At 39.4% G+C, this 18,208-nt stretch overlaps 2 protein-coding genes across 3 annotated transcripts; one reads left to right on the forward strand and one right to left on the reverse strand.

Annotated features, from left to right (window-relative positions):
* Positions 1–412: 412 nt before the first annotated feature.
* LOC119740014 (dopamine receptor 2-like) lies at positions 413–4,514 on the reverse strand. Its single transcript, XM_038215203.1, has one exon. It carries the CDS (start codon positions 4,385–4,387, stop codon positions 2,654–2,656), a length of 1,734 nt encoding a protein of 577 aa, XP_038071131.1. The 5' UTR covers positions 4,388–4,514; the 3' UTR covers positions 413–2,653.
* A 2,677-nt stretch (positions 4,515–7,191) lies between these two features.
* LOC119740181 (BLOC-1-related complex subunit 8-like) lies at positions 7,192–9,698 on the forward strand. 2 transcript variants are annotated; one of them, XM_038215399.1, is made up of 6 exons: positions 7,192–7,401; positions 7,758–7,796; positions 7,995–8,107; positions 8,279–8,343; positions 8,861–8,986; positions 9,598–9,698. In XM_038215399.1, the coding sequence occupies exons 1-6, from the start codon at positions 7,347–7,349 to the stop codon at positions 9,665–9,667; spliced, it is 468 nt and encodes a 155-aa protein (XP_038071327.1). In that variant the 5' UTR covers positions 7,192–7,346; the 3' UTR covers positions 9,668–9,698. The 2 variants fall into 2 exon arrangements, with proteins under 2 accessions (XP_038071327.1, XP_038071328.1); XM_038215400.1 differs by having other exon boundaries at positions 7,193–7,401; positions 9,601–9,698.
* The last annotated feature ends 8,510 nt before the right edge of the window (positions 9,699–18,208 follow it).

Here is an 18,208-nt window from a genome sequence, read left to right on the forward strand (position 1 = left end):
TTTGGAATCCTCATGGGACCTGGTTAAATTTCTCGCCCAGAATCTAAAATAAAGTTCACGTCTTTGCCTTGTTTGCACTATACAATTCCAGTTAGGCAGCAAAATGTCGTCTGTGCATAGCAATATCTTAAGTGTAAAAAAGTAGCAATCGTTACTTTCTTCGCCATTCAGTGTCGACTACTTCAAGAACCCATTCAATAGATATCTTTGAAGATATCAGAAAGGATATTCAAAATATCTTTAAAGATATCTCATTTTTACCAGAACGTGAACGTTACAGATTTACAAAATAAACAAATGTTAAGGTATAAATAAAGGGAGTTGCTTTTCTGTTAGGAAAGATTTATTTGGCATCATCGAATAGAACTGGTCAAGTTTGTCACTACAGTTTCGATACAAAAATAAATCCACATTAAAATCTTCTAACATGTCTGCATTTATTACATTGACGTTAACACATAAAAAAGAGCACTACTGAATAAGCTATGCGAGATTGTCATGTATACAAACGTGGCAATCAGTATTGGATCGAAACATTGAGATGAACTCGATATTAAAGGTTTTGGTAAACTTTGAGTGATTAAGATCAAAACTTAGAGTTGAAAAGATTCCTAGTATTTTAATTTTAGTTATTTATTGATTTTTTTTTTGCTTTGATTTTGTTAGCATTGATTTTCACTGGCAGTGATTGAAGACAGTAAATGAAGCCTTAGAATTCGGTACGAATTCTGTTAATATAATGGATTTTCAAGGACAGATATTTTGCAGTTTGCATTTAAGCAGAAACAGCGAACATGAACTTACGTACCATTGGCCTTCCACAATTGTGATAGGTAAAACAGTCGTTACGTCACTTAGTTATCTTTTACCACAATATCAAAACAATAAAATACATAAATGTTGCATTATCATGAACTTAAACACATTTAATTTACTTTATTTTAAATAAAATGTACAAAAACGAAATAGATCTCATTTTTTTTTACCAAAAATGCTGAAAAATATCAAAATAAATACATTCTGCCTGCAGGAATTGTGTGCCATTGTACATCAGAAAAGTTGCTGGTATAGAGAAAGCATTGCCATTAATGCAAGATTTATGTTTAGTAAACAACATTTAATCGAACTAAATTAAGAAAATACTTTCTGTCTTCAAACAAAACTTTCGCTCAGGTAAATTATCAGAATAACTTAAATTCCTTGTGAAATAAATTGAAATGCACATTGAAGAAAAAAATATTCGTTCAAAAAACAAGTGGACTTAATTCCTATATAATTATTATAATTTTTTATCTCGATTTTGGCCAGCAGCCATCATGTATTTCCAGTCCTTGATCGTTAATTATATTTATCATTAAACGACGCCACGATCTCGAAGCATATCCGTAATCACTGCAGATGGCATCTCATCAGCTGAGCTAAAATTCTCATCGATTTTATGTTTCTGACTGCGTTCATTGCGATGTAAACGGAATTCGGTAATTAAAGTGATAAATGGAATTCGTTTCGCTCCATTTACTACCAATTTTGCCCGAGGTTGGCGGTTGACGTGGGCAGATACACCAGCCAGACAGTTCGGTTTAATAATAGACCTGAATTCCTGAAACACGATGACGTCATACTTTGTTTACAAGTGCGCTTTGCTGTGGGATTCCTGTTGGGGTGAGAGCCACCAAGCTCCCATAGGAAAGAGCAAGGGTAAACAAAGCGTGACGTCATTATGACACGTCTATTAGCCTAATATTTAAATGTTTTACCTATGTAAATTTACTTATCTAATAATTTGTTATCCATCTTAATTTCACCCATCTTGTCAACTTGAACAACAAACTTGCGTGAGTTCAAATTGTACGATTTAGGTTGCCATCGCATTCAAACCTTCCTATAAATGAACAGAATCAACAATTAGCAACAACGGAACACTTTTCTATTCTAACGTCAACACTTACGACATTACGTAGTTAGCATTATAAAGTGGACTTCTCATGGTTTACACTCGCGTACGTTTTCTCGGGAAATAGGCCTACCGTATGAAACGGTTCCTTCGCATGTGCCGCCGTACTGAGATAACGAATATCATTTTCAAAATACAGACATCATCAACTTGACTTAAGTAATATAAAAAGGCAACTTTTCGTCGTGCTCCCCGACGTCCAAAAAAGAGATCACATAATTATCACTTGTATTGTCACTGTATCCATTTGATCCCCTACCGGCCTCGTTCTGAGTTGTCATTTCTTTTAGAGTTAAGTGTGCACAACTAAACCTTACACAAGACGTTACCCTTTCGAGTAATTAGGCTTAATGGTATTAACAAATGTATATTTTGTTTGTTTACTAACAATGCACAGTAGATTTTGCTGTTGACTTAGTATTTCTTAAGTGAGCCTTTTTGCGTGCATTCCTATTCAATTTGAATGTTGAGTTTCAATATGGCGTCGCCCTAGAATTTTAGAATTGTATACCCTGAATTTCATGTCCTAAAATAATTTTAAAAATTGTGCCTATATTTATAAGAAGCAAATTGTTCTTTACCACAATCATACACAGATCATTAATTCAGGGTCAACACTCTCCCTTTTGAGAACAAAATGACACTTTGTACAAGTCACCATCAACACATAAATATTCAAGCCATAAGTTTGCTTTGTTTCTAGAAGTAAGTTTGTCTAAGAGAATACAAATGAGGCCTGCCTCCGCTGAGAATGGCTGTTGACGAATCAATCTTTATACGGTCTGGTGAGCGAACCAGCGAATCTCCATACTCCACCATGGTATAAGATGAGTCTTGTTCCATGTTACTCATAGACATTGTACGGCGTGGTCGCCGCCTCCTCTCCCACTTGTCTGGTTGGTATCGACGCGGTAGACAGTCGCAGATTATCTTGATGAAGGCACGTTTGAATTTACGACTGGTAAAGGCATAGATTGCCGGATTCAGGGCGCTGTTCGCGTAGCCTAACCACGTCACCACAGGAAAAGTTATATGTGGATTGACAATGCACTGTGGACACACAGGCGCCATGACGTTGCAAATAAAGAAAGGTAACCAACACATGATGAAGACCCCCATGACGATACCAAGAGTTCGAGCAGCTTTGTGTTCTCGGTTCATTCCAGCCAGGAGCGACCTTCTTGCATTGCTCACAGCATTCTTAGCTCCACCGTGTGCTCCGCCAGTTACGCCGACGTTTCGAGCGTTATACCCGTTGGTATAGCCAGCTGCATGGTTGTTATTCATAGTTCCACCTCGATGTACTCGCATAGACATTGCACCTTGTTGCGGACCGGCGTGAACTTTCCGCTGCCCACTTTTGATAACTTTCACTTGCTCGACGGCTGTTCGGTAAACCTGTGCATACATGAATATCATCATAGCGGATGGGATATAGAATGAAATACAAGATGAAATGATGAGATATGTTGCATCTTCAGGAAAGACGCAGTCTGTATCTGGTCTGTCAGCCGGTTCGACAGCGTGCCACCAAGCGATGCAAGGAAATGAGATTAACGACGAACAAATCCAGACGAAAGCGACCAAGAGAGTTCCCAGTTTCTTGGTCATTTTGGATGGATAGCTCATTGGACGAGTGATTGCCCAGTATCGGTCCACTGCAATGACACACAAATTAGTTATGGATGCAGTACATGCTAATATGTCAATGGCATGCCACATGTCGCACCAGGGTTTACCAAAAACCCACTGACCAAAACGCAGCTCGTTATAGATAGCGAAGGGTATGACCGTTGTTCCAATGATAAAGTCAGCTGATGCAAGTGAGGCTATGAAGAAATTGGTGACAGTACGTAAGCACCTCTCGCGATAAATGGCGAGAATAACTAAGGTGTTTCCAAAGACAGTCAGAAGTCCGAGTGATGAGAGTAAGACACCGACAATAATATCCCTTGCAAGAGTGTCTTCTATTGGAGTCTCACTCGTGACGATATCAACCATAGAGGCAGAATTGTTCAGCCAAGTAGTTCCAACAAATGATGTTGAATCCATCATTGTCGACTGGAACTCATCGATGGTAGTCCCAGAGTCATAAGGGTTTGATGATGTTGCAGACGTTACGCTAGATATAAGCGTGTTGTCTGTCGTCGCATACACCGTCGATATCGCTGTCGAGCCGGTGAAAAACTCCTCATGAGTGGTAGACGCAATGGTCGATTGCCTCTGAGTCACAGTCGACCACAAAGTCTGCGTACGATCCGAAGTAATGTCCTGAATATATGTAGTAGTGAGAGATGACGTTGTGGTCGAGTCCACCGTGTTATCGGTGAGATAGTCGCCGGATGTGGAGGCGAGATTCCCCGTCCAACTATCCCACGTCCCCGGTGAACCCATCCCCACCCAGGGGGTAGCCGTGCTCTCTGGACCCACCATATCCCCTGACGATCAACAATTCTAATGAAAGTCGACGTGAAGAGCCTTTGAGTGAGCAGTTGTGGGGCACTAGTCTTTACCCACCAGGCGATTATCGATTAGCGCCGCGCCTGATTGGCCAAGCGCACGCTGAAAAACACACTGGAGTGGAATAATGCAACTTTGCGTGCGGTGCCGATAGGCCGTCAGAACTTTTAGCGGTTGTTGAAAGGGCGCCGCCATACGATGAAATTCCGTCAGGATCATGATGATTTTAGCCATTGAACATGTGATTGGATTAATGAGAGAGAGAGAATGATGGTCACGTAGTGAAAATCTATTAGTTGTGGAAATGAGGCATTATCTTGAAATTTGTCCTCGTATTTTCGTTAGATTTTACAAATGATTTCTTGAACAAATTATTATTACTTTCTAAACAACATTCCGACTGCCAAGCAAGTATTAGGACGTGTGATGTTCTTAGTCATCCAGAAAAACAAAATAAATCTCAATACCTATCTCATACGCAATCAAACACCTTTAAAATTTTGGGACGCTTGACGAATTTCGTGTCATACGCAAAATACTTCTATTATTTTTGCAAGTTGTTCAATCGCGTAAGTCCACGTTTAGATCCATTTTGTTATTCTAAGTATTTGGCCTATTTTAGACTATCACCAAACACCATTATCTGAGATACGTTCATCTGTCTCTTGCTATTTTGAATCGAAGAATTCACAATAGCCAACCAAGTTGGTTGCATGCACACGATGCACAAGACGGCGGGACGCGAAGCTAGAATAACTTGGCCGATTTCCCGGATTTGTCTACTCTAAACATTTGCAAATACTCTGGCAGTGTCTGTTTGTACGATTTATCCGTTACCTATGAGCAAGCTTGGAGACAGTTTCTCGGTCCATGGTAATCAAAATGTCAGTGCTGGCTCGTCATTCGTCTCAGTTCAAACACACACGGGTGTTTTGACAAGCTGTAAGGGTTTGCAACCCGGGGAAAAAGAGGGAATGGCAAAAAAAAAAAATAGCAACCGGATGGATCGAATGTGATTTGCTTGAGCTTAAAGTGCAGTTCGGTATCAGGTTTCAGTGTGGGATGGCAGGCTATATTGCAAATAATTGATCACTGAAATCGGGCAGTAATACTAGAACGTTGATTATTCCTAAACGGTTTATTATCATAACCATGCAGGATACCCACAAATGCGTAAAACACAATCGATCATGTAAGGACTGCAATTTTCCAAACAAACTGGGAAAAAATGACCGACCAGAAACGACACGTTTTGGGCCTGCGGACCCGGCCAGACCCTGTTATTCGGGGATTTTTGTTGTTGTTGTTGTTGTTGTTGTTGTTGTTGGGTGTTTTTTTTGGGGGGGGGGGGGTAGGGGGAGGGGGGGGGAGAGGGGGGCCAGGAAAACAGTGGCGCACCCAAAATTTGTCGTGAGCGGGTACTGTACTGGTTGACCAGCCAGCAATTTGAAAAATCGGAAGAGGGGATGGTATATATTTTTTTTAATTCTTATTCTTTAATTCTAATTCTTATTTTTAACTTGGAAGCCCATTAAATGGGATCCACCTGTCTCCCATGAGGCCTAAGGAGAAGACAATTATGTGACGAAATTACAGTTTTCGATGTGGTAGGAAAACCCCAGTATAATATTCTGAGGAAAATCCACAGAATCAAGTAGGGACTGAAAACCCAATCCACATATTGGCCCAGGTAGGTATCTAGCCCGGGTCACAGCGGTGGAAGGCAAGGAAAGTGCCGCTATAACCTGCATGACTCCTTGACGTTGTACCTTTCCCTTTTAATATTTCACGAACTTGATTCGTCAACGGCAAGGAGCATGCGTCTTTTTTCGTTGATGGGGTTTGGGGTGGCGTGTGGGTTGAATAATCTTGGATGTATGCTCCTCTGAGCGCTACCTTATTGGGTAGTGCCAAGAAAGGGCACAATGGTACCCCACTTGAAGTCAGCCTTTGTTAAACGCTACAGGTTCCCCCTGTAGGGAAATTCTAAAGAAGAGGGAGCTAAGGGAGAACAATGCAAGTACCCCACACTCATCTGTAAGGTTGATCTTGTTATCGTGAATTGAGACTATGGGGGATTTGCAATAACAATAATCCCAAGAACCTCAGCCAAGTCTTCGGGAGGTTTTCGTGTACACCTTACGGGAGATGTTGAGAAAAAGTTACAAACAATGAAAACAAAGAAGGGGAGCTCCTCATAAGTATAGGATACGACTGCGTGTGTGTCTGTGTGTGTGTTGGGGGGTGAAGGAGGGGGAGGGCACGTTCGATCATTCATTGGTATTCCTGCTGTTTGTCGTTTATGTCAACAGAGGGCGCTAAACGACATGCCTAAAAGTACTTTGAAATAACATTATCCAACATATTTTGAATTTTCCAACACTATCTGTACTCTCAGTTGGTTGTGTTGAAATTAAAGCATGTATTTGGCTCAGTGTCAAAATGTTAGATTTGTACATTAAAAATTTACTCCATTTTTCCGGACGAGCGCCCTCAAGAAATGTTTTTTCAATAAGATACACTGAACGTATGCAGTAACGGGAGATTTAGAGTTTTCCTATTTCCAAAAGTATCAAGTTTATTTTTGTAAACAATTACCTAAAAATATCTGCAACGCACTATCATTTGAGTTCCAAATATTGACACTTTATTGGTGTGTCACATTTCAGTTGCATTACAATCATCTAAGTGCTAAAGTTGTTGCACTTTTCAGGATCAAAACGTTCTATTCACTGGTATAAAAGTCTATGAATTGTGCATTGCGGGCCCAGCTCCTTTTACCTCATACATTGTAAGTCTGTGTTTGCAAAGACGGGTTTCGAAAAATGGACTGACAATGACATTTTTAAAGGCAACGAAAATCATGTAAATTAAGCAGTTTGAAATTTGAAATTGTTGAGAAAAGGCTAGAAATTAGCGTCGGCGACTAGTAATGGATTCTTTCGGTAGTCAAGCTCTTCTTCATGCATCAATAAATCGAAGTTCAGGTAGGAAACTTGTCAATCAGTTAATATAATAATGTGGACAGTAAAAATGACATGTTTTGTTATTGTTTGTCATGATTTTTGATTTTGTCATCATGGTCATATCTGCGCCTTAGTTATAGCTTCTACCTGTAGAAATACGTGTCATGTTTTGCATGTTTTTTTCACGATATGTTTATTTAGACATGACTATGACCATGGAGGTAGGACGCGGCGAGTTGTAACTTAAGCTGGTTGTGCACTAGACTTTTACGTAGTTTGTGAAACAAACTCTGCTGTCGTAAGAAATTTCATGTGCAGCAAGACTATATAATAATGACTCAATGAGGCTATTTTTATTTGTTTTATATTCTCAATAGATTCTGGTGATCCTGAAGTGGAATATCGAGTCAAAAAAGGTACAATGTATGATGTAATGAAATATTTCCTTGCAATATAAAAATGTATTATTTGTTTAATACAGTCCTAGTTTTGCCAAATGAGGTTTTGAGTAACAGTTAGAAATGTACATGTACTTATCTCGCAATTGTTTTTTTATAAGTGCACTGAATCGTGTATTTGTAATCACCTTGCCACTGCCTTTATTTACTCCACAGTTACCGAGAAGTTCTCCGAGTGTATGCATATTGTTGCCAATGAGCCGTCGCTTGCCATGTTCAGAATTCAAGAACACATCAGGAAGTCTCTACCAAAGCTTGCAGAGTGTAAGGTAGGTTGAAGATTGTAGGTATTGTACTTTTGTCGTTATGCTTCAACACCATTGTAGTTCTTTGGGATTGAAATAACTCCATATTTACTCCCTTAACATTTTTGTCAGATTAAATACACCAAAATACCTCAAATCAATCCTGAATTCACGATTTTTTGACATTGTACTTAGATGGAGCTTGGTCAGACGCAACAACTTGTCCAAGGAGCCTATTATGATGTGGATTATGCCATCAGGTAGGGAAAAAACACACATTGGGAAATATTTAATCAGGGGTGTAGCAAACTGAGGTGTGTGTGGCATCCCCCCCCCAAAAAAAAATACACCCCAATAATTCCTCTCAGTCGGCATTTAGAGCCTCATTGAGCAAACGAACCTTCGCTAGATTGTTTGTCAGCAAGTTTGTTGTCAATCCCCCCCCAAAAAAAAAAAAGAAGAAAAAAATGAGAAATAAAGTCAGTCTCGCTGACTTTATGAAAATATCTCACTGAATCACCAGCCAACATCCCTAACCCCCCCCCCCCCCCCCCCGCCCACCCTCAAGAAAAAAAGGGGGGGGGAAGAAAATCTTAATAACGAAGAACAGATAATATTTCAAATCCATTGAGTTTATACCAACATGACCAATGAAGTTCCCAACCGATTGAACAACCTATAGAGTTTAGGTCGTGCTGATTGTATGCATGATGTTTATATTCTCGTCTGTTTCGTAATAACGTTGTCAGTTTAAACACTGGATTTTTACCTCTGCAGGGCAGTGAGTGATATACAGAATAGCACTCAGTCCTTCGCATCAATAGAAAATATGCTGAAAGACTCCATAACATGCAAGAGACAACTAAATGCCAAAGCCCAAGCAGCCAAGGCAGTGAAAGCAAGGTAAAAACACCTGTTGTCAAGAAAATTAATTGACGAGTTCATGAACATGCCACAGTTGTGAGAATGAAAACGACAATTTGAATGCTTGAAGAAGTTCTCTTCCTTCCTTGCCACAAACAAGACGCTTATTGATGAAAGCTACGTTTAAAGCAGACTTAAAGGCATATGGGATCATTTGCATTTATCCCAAAAGTAACCTACCCAATCATTATCAAAACAAGCTTACTTGGGTTAAATATCGTATTGGTACTAAATACCCCGTGAAATTATTTCGTCTGGCTTGCTGTCATTTAGCAGAAATCAAGAAATGTATGATATTTCCAACGATCGGTCAATTGACCGATTTTTGGAAATACTGTGTGCTATGGACAAAATCGTGTTACGATATCAAAAGATTATGCAAGGTTTTTCACTTTTTTCAAAAAGTGTAATATCCACTGAGCTGAACCTTCAACAGGTTAGGTTTAGAACATTCGTCTTTGGATTCTGATTGGTGTTATTATTGGAAACAAACAAAATGCATAAAAAGCAAACAATCCTGCCTCTAAACTTGCAGCATCATCTGTTGCTATCCAAAATCACAGGTGTACATTTCTTCTTGTTCTCCACAGCAGAGATTCTCCTCTGACTCTAATCAAAGATGAGACGGGAGAAACGGCCAGTACAGGTTCAAATACCTGAGGATTGGAAGCAAGGAATCTTCTAGATGACAAGACAAGAACTCCTTGGGAGTCCAGAGATTGGATGGACGCAGGCAAGCATGTGTCTGTATTGTGCTGTATGTTTTCATGTGTCAATGACGTTCCAAACGCCTGTAATGTTCATCATGTTCATGTGGAAGCTGTGGATGCAAGCAGTTAATTCCCATCAAAGACTCTTCAAAATATCCAGTGCTGATTTGCTGTTGCTAAAATATTGACCAAATCCCACGGATTGAATGCAGCAAATTGAATTGGTGCTGACTCAAATTATGTGTTCAGTGACAGTATAAATGAAATGGTAGGATTGAAATCAACAATAAGTGGTTTTATCTTGTCAAGAACCTCTCCACAACTTCTAAAAAAGGAACCATTTTTGCTGCAATTTATTCCGTTGAATTGATGGAAATTTGATTTGAGTATCCTGCTGTACGTTGTTTCATCTCACTGTCAATCAGAGTTGCATGCAGGAAACAAATATGGCAAGCGTGCTCATTAGGGTTGTGCTGAATATACCCAATATTCGAATATTCGATCAGCAATTGAATAGTATGTTTTTTGATTCAGATATTCAAAAATTATGCGGTCTCCAGGAGGTGATGAAAAACATCCATAACGTTATTTTTAATTGTATAAAATGTGGTTTTGCTATTTGTTAAATGCTACACTTTTGTTGGAAGCCACTTTACATGCGTGATTGGAGAGCTTTCTTGAGGAATATTGGCTCAAATTTCTTCTGAATATCAGCCATTCTGCTACCTCAAAAAATGTATCGATACATACGTTATGCTTTGCATATAGTTTGAATAATCTCTTAGTCAATTCTCAACAAGCGCAGTTGCACACAAATCCCTATTGGTGGCCAGCTTAGCTTGGGGTATATGCAACTTGATTAGTACATTTCGAATATTCAAATGTTTGTTCTGGTTCAAGTTAGAATAATCAAATACTAAATTATTCAAAATGCACAGCAATAGTGTTCGGTATTCCGCTGATGCACTTTTCAAGTCGTTAGGTGGGATTTTGTGAATTTGTATCATATTCTCAATTTCTAATGAAAACTGAGTGATCGTAAAGCAAATGCTACTATTGGTGGTTTTTTTTTTTTTTAATGCCACAAATGAGAAAATAATTATGCATATTCTGCTTGAAAACTAATTGTATGCTTTGCCACGAATGGCATTAACAGCAAAATTCGAGGAAGATTTCATTGTTTTTGTAAACGTTCATCAATCACACAGGAAGCATCAAGACTTCTGTAATTAATTCATTATAAATCCTTCTATCGCCACAACTGTATAAGGGGATCTTAACCTCCAGTCAAACTCTGAAATTAAATAGCCTCAATTGATAATAAACAAAAGTACAATGCCTCTGAAGATTAATGTATCACCTTTTCTGTTTCATTTCCAAGATTCATCCTTGATAGGTTGATAGATTGAAGTTTTTGTTATTATTTTCTGCAAATTTAAGGCTGTGGTGGATATTTTTATTGAAAAAAAAATCACGTAAGCGATCTGCTCCCCTGAGACAACAACCGCCACCCTCAAGAATCTAATCAGTTGTACTTTTTGTAGCTAGATAAAAAAAAAACAGAGAGGAATAAATGGAATCGAGTATTGGTATGTTGAATATCGCCACCATGCGGCGTGTAGTCGTCAGTTGTAAGTACAAGCTATCAGGGAGCTGTGGTCGTGCAGATAGTGTATGAACATGAATATTTTGCCTGAATTACGCATAATTATGATGGTGGGTGTGTTGGTGGGTGTTTTAATTGTTTTGTGGGTATGAGAAGCAAAAATTTGTAATTTTTTTTGTGAATTTTAATCTGTAACGTGATGAAATATAAAAAAACCCTAGTTGATGACAAGAAAATAAAATTCTCCTAACCTCCCTGAAAGTGCTCATTCGGTCAACCAGATTAATTCCAGTCTCGTGTCGATGAGATGCAAGCGCCGTCAATGCCAAGCTTATTATGCAGTGTTTTATTTCAACATCGGCTTTCCTGCTATTTGTTTTCTTTTGTTGCCAGTCAGGGAATTAGTTTCAGGGGCGTGCGCGCCAAAATGACGTCACGGTGTGGAATATTGCACAGGCTGAATGAGGAAAGTTGTGAAGTGTATGACGTCAAGAAGAGAACGCGCGCGTGGTAATCACGCGCTGAAGTCACCCCTGCCTGCATAATTTGTGGTGGTTTTTTTGCCACCTTATAATTATTTTTATTAGATTATCATGTTAGTTGATAAACACTGGGAAAATGTCAACATGTTTGTTTGGGAGTCTTGTTGATGTTATTCGAAGGAAGGAGACGAATTTCAAAATTAAATCCTGGTTAATTGTTCAACTTTTTAAAAGGTGAGACTCAATCAATCTCTTACTGCGATATATTATTGATATGAAAAAAACAAATCATAAATATTTGAATCTATATATATTACACGTTGTTCGGATGAAGCAGAAAATTGACTTAGCCAAGCAAACAGTCTGTTGTATCATGCGTGAAGGTGGAATATTTTTGTCGCTTAATTAATTTCGGAGTTTAATTACAACACGGCCTGCGATTTTCTAAAAAGACTGTTTCATATAAACACGGTAGTAGACGCACCGATGGTGTATGTTGTGACATTCGTCAATCATTTGAAGACATTCTGTTGATGTATTCAGTTGCTCAGCCTGTCATTGACCCGTACGATCGGGTCGACTGACCCAACAGAAGGCAACACCAATATTAGCCCTGGCGCCCGTTTGAAGTCAAATTGTCTGTTTTTCTATAGATGTCTTTTCAAAACACCGCAAGCAACCCGCTAGATATCTGGAGTGCTTGGCATTCCGAGGACACAATTTTGATGGATCCCTGCTTCATCCCTGGAGGATAATCTTTGTACTTTACTCATCATTCATCGTTCTCTTTGCTCTGTTTGTGTATTTCTTGCTCCTAATTCTTGTAGGGTCCCATCGTGATCTTGTGAAGTAAGTCTCTCCATGTTTTGCTCGTTACACGCTCTGCGGATTGATCCCAGTCGCACACAAATTACAAGGAAAGTGAGGATCGTAGCTAGACTTGTCCAAGTCCGTTGAAGGAAACAGATGATTATTGCAAGGGGTTCATTGTAAATAAGCATAACATTTTTATTTTAAAAAAAATAATAAAGATCAAATTTTAGAGTACAGAAGTAAACGGTCAATTCCCTAGTACAGTCAGTAGTTACTATCATACCAAACTGAATAATATACAACTATAATACAAACGGTCGCAGAAAAGGGAAAAACAGTATTTCAGTCTTTAAATAAATTTGTCGCATTTCCACTTTTTTTTTTAGTGACTAATGATAATTATGTGATCACTTCAATGTAAATCTCTCAGATGCATGTCCAAATTCCCTTCATTTTTGTATAGTATACTGACTGTAAATGGCAAATCACGTGACGCGGTAGCCCCATGTAACCTAATATTTCAGCTCGGGTTCAAGTGTATAGTTCCAATATTGACCCAGTTGTATCAATATATACATTTTACTATGCACTCTTAGGTGACTGAGCTTTCGTGCGTGTTTTTTTTCCTTCTCACTCGAATTATTTGCAAATAACTGGAAGGTGTTAGAGTACATGTGCTTTGAATCCGTCAGACCAGATTGTATTGTATGTTTTCCGTGTAGGCCTGTGCAAATTTGAACAAATTAGCAATACAGCATAAAGGAGTGCAACCGCTTTTCTTTGCATGGAAAAATCGTCATTAATGTTTTGAGCCACAAAATCGATAAGTGATTTAGCCCAAAAATGTGGGATGCGAAATTATGAGAATCATGCAATTGAGATTGCCTTCTTTAAAACAACACTCACAAATGAATGTGTGGATTCGTGGACTTTGTCTTTTTTATAAGAAAAAAAAAGCCATGGCAAATGGGGTGACTGTGTCAAATATAATGAATTCAGACAGCACGTGGGATAAGTGCTCATCACATGATCCAAAAGGAAGAGATTTAAAGAACACTGAAATCAGACTTTCGATTCCATATTATATCTCTGATAAGACAACCAAGCTAAAGTGACATTACTGACATCCGACTCGGCTGTTTTTATGGCTACGGTTAGGCTCTTGCCATTGGCGCGTAAAGATCAACAGCTGCGGCCGTAGCCATGTACATGTAGCAGCCGTTTCACGGCCAGACACAATTTAATTGATTCGTACTTGGGCATTGAAATGACCCGTATGATATTGCCCATATAGCTGTTGCTGATTTGCTTGGTGTGCAGCTCACACCACCCTAAAGATTGGATAACTGGGTAATCGGATTAGTATTTATAGGATTAAGATAAGTCGGACAATATGTGGTTCATCAACATTCACTAATCTAACTGGGTCAGATCACAACAGTATTATAACAAAATACTCGGCGTTTGAAATTTGCCAAATCAAGGCCATTGTATTTTACTCTCTTTTTTTTCTGGAGTGTCCAAGAAATGTGAATAAATTCAATGTGACGTTATCACAGTCAATATTTTGACACAAATTGTGTACCTTTAATTATCGTGGTGATCAAGTTGAAAAGTAATTTCAAGCAGACAGTAATCGCCAATTTCGCAATTGGGGCCCTATTCGTCTTAAGGATTTTTTTATACCTTTTAAATTTTTCAACATATTTAAAATATATATGAAATTGCCACACTGTTAAAGAAAATCACGTTTGTCTTACAAACACAAATATACGGTATGGAGGTTGATATACACTCATGCAAAAGTGTTGTGTACATTTCCCGTTGACACGAAGTTGGAACATGTTCGTGTTTTGAGGCATACATGCGTTATTTTCTGTTTTTGAGGCAGTTGGACTATGTTGTATGTTGGACTATACTTGCCACAGAGCCACACACCCATACACACAGCCCCCCCCCCCCCCCCCCCCCCGCAACCAGCTAATGTAATCAAGTCTTAATTACGGCCGGATATTCAGGCTGTTCGTTACATCTTCAGCCAACCAGTCGGAGTAAAAAGATACAAGACGAACTTGTGAGTTAAAGGGGGAGATTTCCCAGTGAGAGTGGAGAGTGAATCTTGTCTCTGGGGCACCGTGCAATTAGTAGACCCGCCCTCGGGCCGATATGACCTATACCACGGCTGTAATTTCAGAAAGATGACTGCTCTGTTTTTAAACAGCCACTCATGTTCAGCATGTAGACTTCATACTCTCCGTCGATGTGATATAGATCCCTCGATCCAATTTCTTTGAAATGAAGTGTTCCCACATTATCAAGAAAGAACGGGTGAAAGAGACATCTACAAAAATATAATGCGTAAACTACATAGAAAAGAAGAAAAAAAACATAAATAAAACTTAGTGAAGCAATTCGAAGAAACAGTTTATTACAATTGATGCAATACTCGCGATGGCTTATTATGCGTTGTGTCCAGTACGCTGATAAGAATGGATTCACAGAAAATAAAAATTCGATTTACAAACAAAAAATACATGACAAAAGTACCCCATCTCTGTAATACCTGGAAATGGCAGAGTTAATGTGTATTTTCGAAAGCCTCATGGTGTTCGGTTACTCAGTGTCTGATTCCGTGGGGGATTTCCTGCCTTTATTGCGAGGATTTTCCCAGATTTTGCGATTTCCACTTTGGGTTAATCCTCGTTCTGCAAGAATCCTTACGGGTTTGTTGTAAATTGGAAGGGATTTGTTTGAGTTTCAAGCCAGTCCAATCATTTGCACATTGGCGGTGACTAAATATTGACCTACGTAATACGGCTATCGGGTTCGACTTACAGTGTTGAACAGCGAGCAGGAAAGGTTGGTCAAATGGTACTTTCCCTGAATAAATCCCTGACCGGAACTCAGTAGGTACTCAAGTCAACATAGAGATCGAGTTACCAAAATGGATTTTGGCTTTTGTTCTCTTGCGAAATCATTTTTTGTTCGTATTGCAGTTAGGCCTATGTGGGACGGGTTTCGACCCCAAGGCGGCTCAATGCCGTTTCCCACTCTGGATTTTTTTTTTCAACCTAATTGCTTTCCCTCTTTTTCTTATCGTTTGTTTCTTATCTACTTCTGATACAACTGTTTGTTTGATACTGGCAAATGACACATCAGATGAGGAATGTGTAAATTATATTGGACTAGTGGAGAAAGTAGTGTTGGGTTAATTGGCGAGGACTCGTAGATATCACGCACATTGTGTTTGTTGGTTCATTTACTCAGCCGACAGATTTTTTTTTCGCGTTGGCGGGAAACCTGTATTGCTGTGTCCATTTCGCCTGCAGCCGCTTCACAAGCCTCTTCAGTAAGAACCACACACATTGGAGCAGTCGCTATGGTTGTATCCCCGGCCTAGCATACCAATCAAGTAATAAAAACGTTGCATCAGGCTTAGGATCCTCCTAACCTAAGACACGCCGCCGGCAATCAGCACAATTTTTCTTTGTTTTTCAGACTTGTAAAAATATCCAGGAAGTCACGCGCGGCATGTTGCAGGGAAGACTCTAATTGATTAGAAAACCGGGTAAGAGTATTTAAGTGGGCTAATTTGACCTAGGTATTGAATCAAAACATCAATATCGGAGACTATTTTGGAGTTGAAAATGACCAGACTGTGGGCGTTCCCTGTGTAAGAAAACACGGGTCGTTCAGCTGCTGACATTTTGGAAAACACGCGGTCATGTTTATACAATGCGTCATTTTCTCAAGAAAGAAAAAATATTCGGCTAACTTTCCGCGTGACAGCGATCTTATGAATTCAGATCTCCCTAGGGAAGTAGTGTGTCATTACCGAATAATGCTCTTTGTACTGAGAAGCATACTTAAAGGTGCATTCCGGTCTGAAATCCCCGAAACTTTTATGTTTGGGATTATTTACTCATCCTTTTTCAAAGGTCATGGTTGAAGGGAAACTAACCAATAATGTCTTACCGATCCCGAGAATAGACGGGAAAAAAAACCGGGTGTTTACATCGCACGCGGCGTACATTCTGTGGCATACTCATACGTATTTCCCGCCGTGTCCATTCGATGTACGGTACACGTTCTGTGCGTGTGTCACATAATACACACAGCACCAACACACACATGTTGTTCCTCGCACGTCCGCAGAATGTGAAACAAGAATAAACTTTGGGTCCAGAAAAGATGTGTGTCGCACAAGAAAAGGTGACCGAGTTCGAAGTGGTTCATTATTGCGAGAAAAAAAAATCATTGATTTACACTAGAAACGAGGACAATCACAACCTGGGAGTAAACACCGAAGAAAGCAGTCACTGTGAGCCGGATCCTTAGGGAATATGACGGGGCTGGAACGATATGAAGACGGTACAGAGTATGCAAAAAACTCCACTGCGTGCCTGGCGCAAAGAAATCTGCAGCGTGTAGCCCAGGGTTGTTTTTCTAGAGCTATTGACATCATATATCCGTTGAAAATGAAAACACGGTAAAAAGTCCATGTGTAGGGGGAGTGAAGGAAAGAATGATTAAATTGATGTTTTGGATGCTGATCATGCTGCACGACATCTCCATCCATGCAGGAATTTTAAGAGCAGAATCTAATTGTAATTATGTTCTATCATGAAATGGGATAGATGTTTCCTTTTTAAACAGGAATATATAATTCATTTCAGCCGAGTTTTTTAGTCTTTTAAATAGAGCAGCATTCAACGGGTTTAAATTGGTTCAGTATTTTAATCCCCGATTATAACAATCGTGTCTTCTTCTTTTTTCAAGATAGTTGAAATGCAATGCGAGTTGTTTTGGTTAGACGCAACTCAATAATTGAAGGAAAGTCTCCATGTTATCAGTTTAATAGAAATCTCCTTATTAACTATCTTTTTTCAAGATAGTTGAAATGCAATGCGAGTTGTTTTGGTTAGACGCAACTCAATAATTGAAGGAAAGTCTCCATGTTATCAGTTTAATAGAAATCTCAATTATAGCGATCTGGATGCGATCTCACCAAATTGGCTGAAATGGAGGAGTGTGGCCTAGTGGTTAGGGTTCGTGACTCATGATCAGTGGGTCAGGGGTTCGAATCCAGCTGCTGGTCGTATGTTGTGTCCTTGGGCAAGGCACTTCACCCCACTTGCCTCTCTCCACCCAGGAGTATAAATGGATACCGGCATCAGCTGGGAGTAACCTGCTATGGACTGGCATCCCATATAGAAATATTCTCAGTCGTTTCACGCTACTGAAACCGGAGATATAAACCCCTGCCGGAAGGGCGATATTGGCCCGTGACAGACTTTACTACTGAAACGATTAAGTATGTATCTAATTTGCATACACGGAAGCTATTAAGGATTTTAGGAGGTATTCCCGAAGACACAAGTGGGGAGGAAGGGTTGAAAGACAGACTTTACTTGTTTGAATAGGATCTTGATAGCGAATCAACCTATAAATTAGCATATTTTAGCTATGGCGGACACGATAGAAGGGCGCTTTTGGTTTGAGTAAATTTGAGTAAAATACAAAAGATTTGACCAAGACTAAAATAGTGCCCTCCTGTTGTTTCTGCCATCGCTTAAAAAAAAGGAGGAGA

Source organism: Patiria miniata, unplaced genomic scaffold, assembly GCF_015706575.1.
Source record: "Patiria miniata isolate m_02_andy unplaced genomic scaffold, ASM1570657v1 HiC_scaffold_4, whole genome shotgun sequence".
Taxonomy (NCBI): Eukaryota; Metazoa; Echinodermata; class Asteroidea; order Valvatida; family Asterinidae; genus Patiria; species Patiria miniata.

Excerpts from the sequence above, each read along its gene's own strand:
- LOC119740014 (XM_038215203.1), bottom strand. The coding sequence starts at position 4,387 with ATGGTGGGTCCAGAGAGCACGGCTACCCCCTGGGTGGGGATGGGTTCA.
- LOC119740181 (XM_038215399.1), top strand. The coding sequence starts at position 7,347 with ATGGATTCTTTCGGTAGTCAAGCTCTTCTTCATGCATCAATAAATCGA. Across the intron at positions 7,797-7,994 it reads GGAATATCGAGTCAAAAAAG|TTACCGAGAAGTTCTCCGAG; the intron begins GTACAATGTATG and ends TTTACTCCACAG. Across the intron at positions 8,987-9,597 it reads GCCAAGGCAGTGAAAGCAAG|CAGAGATTCTCCTCTGACTC; the intron begins GTAAAAACACCT and ends TGTTCTCCACAG.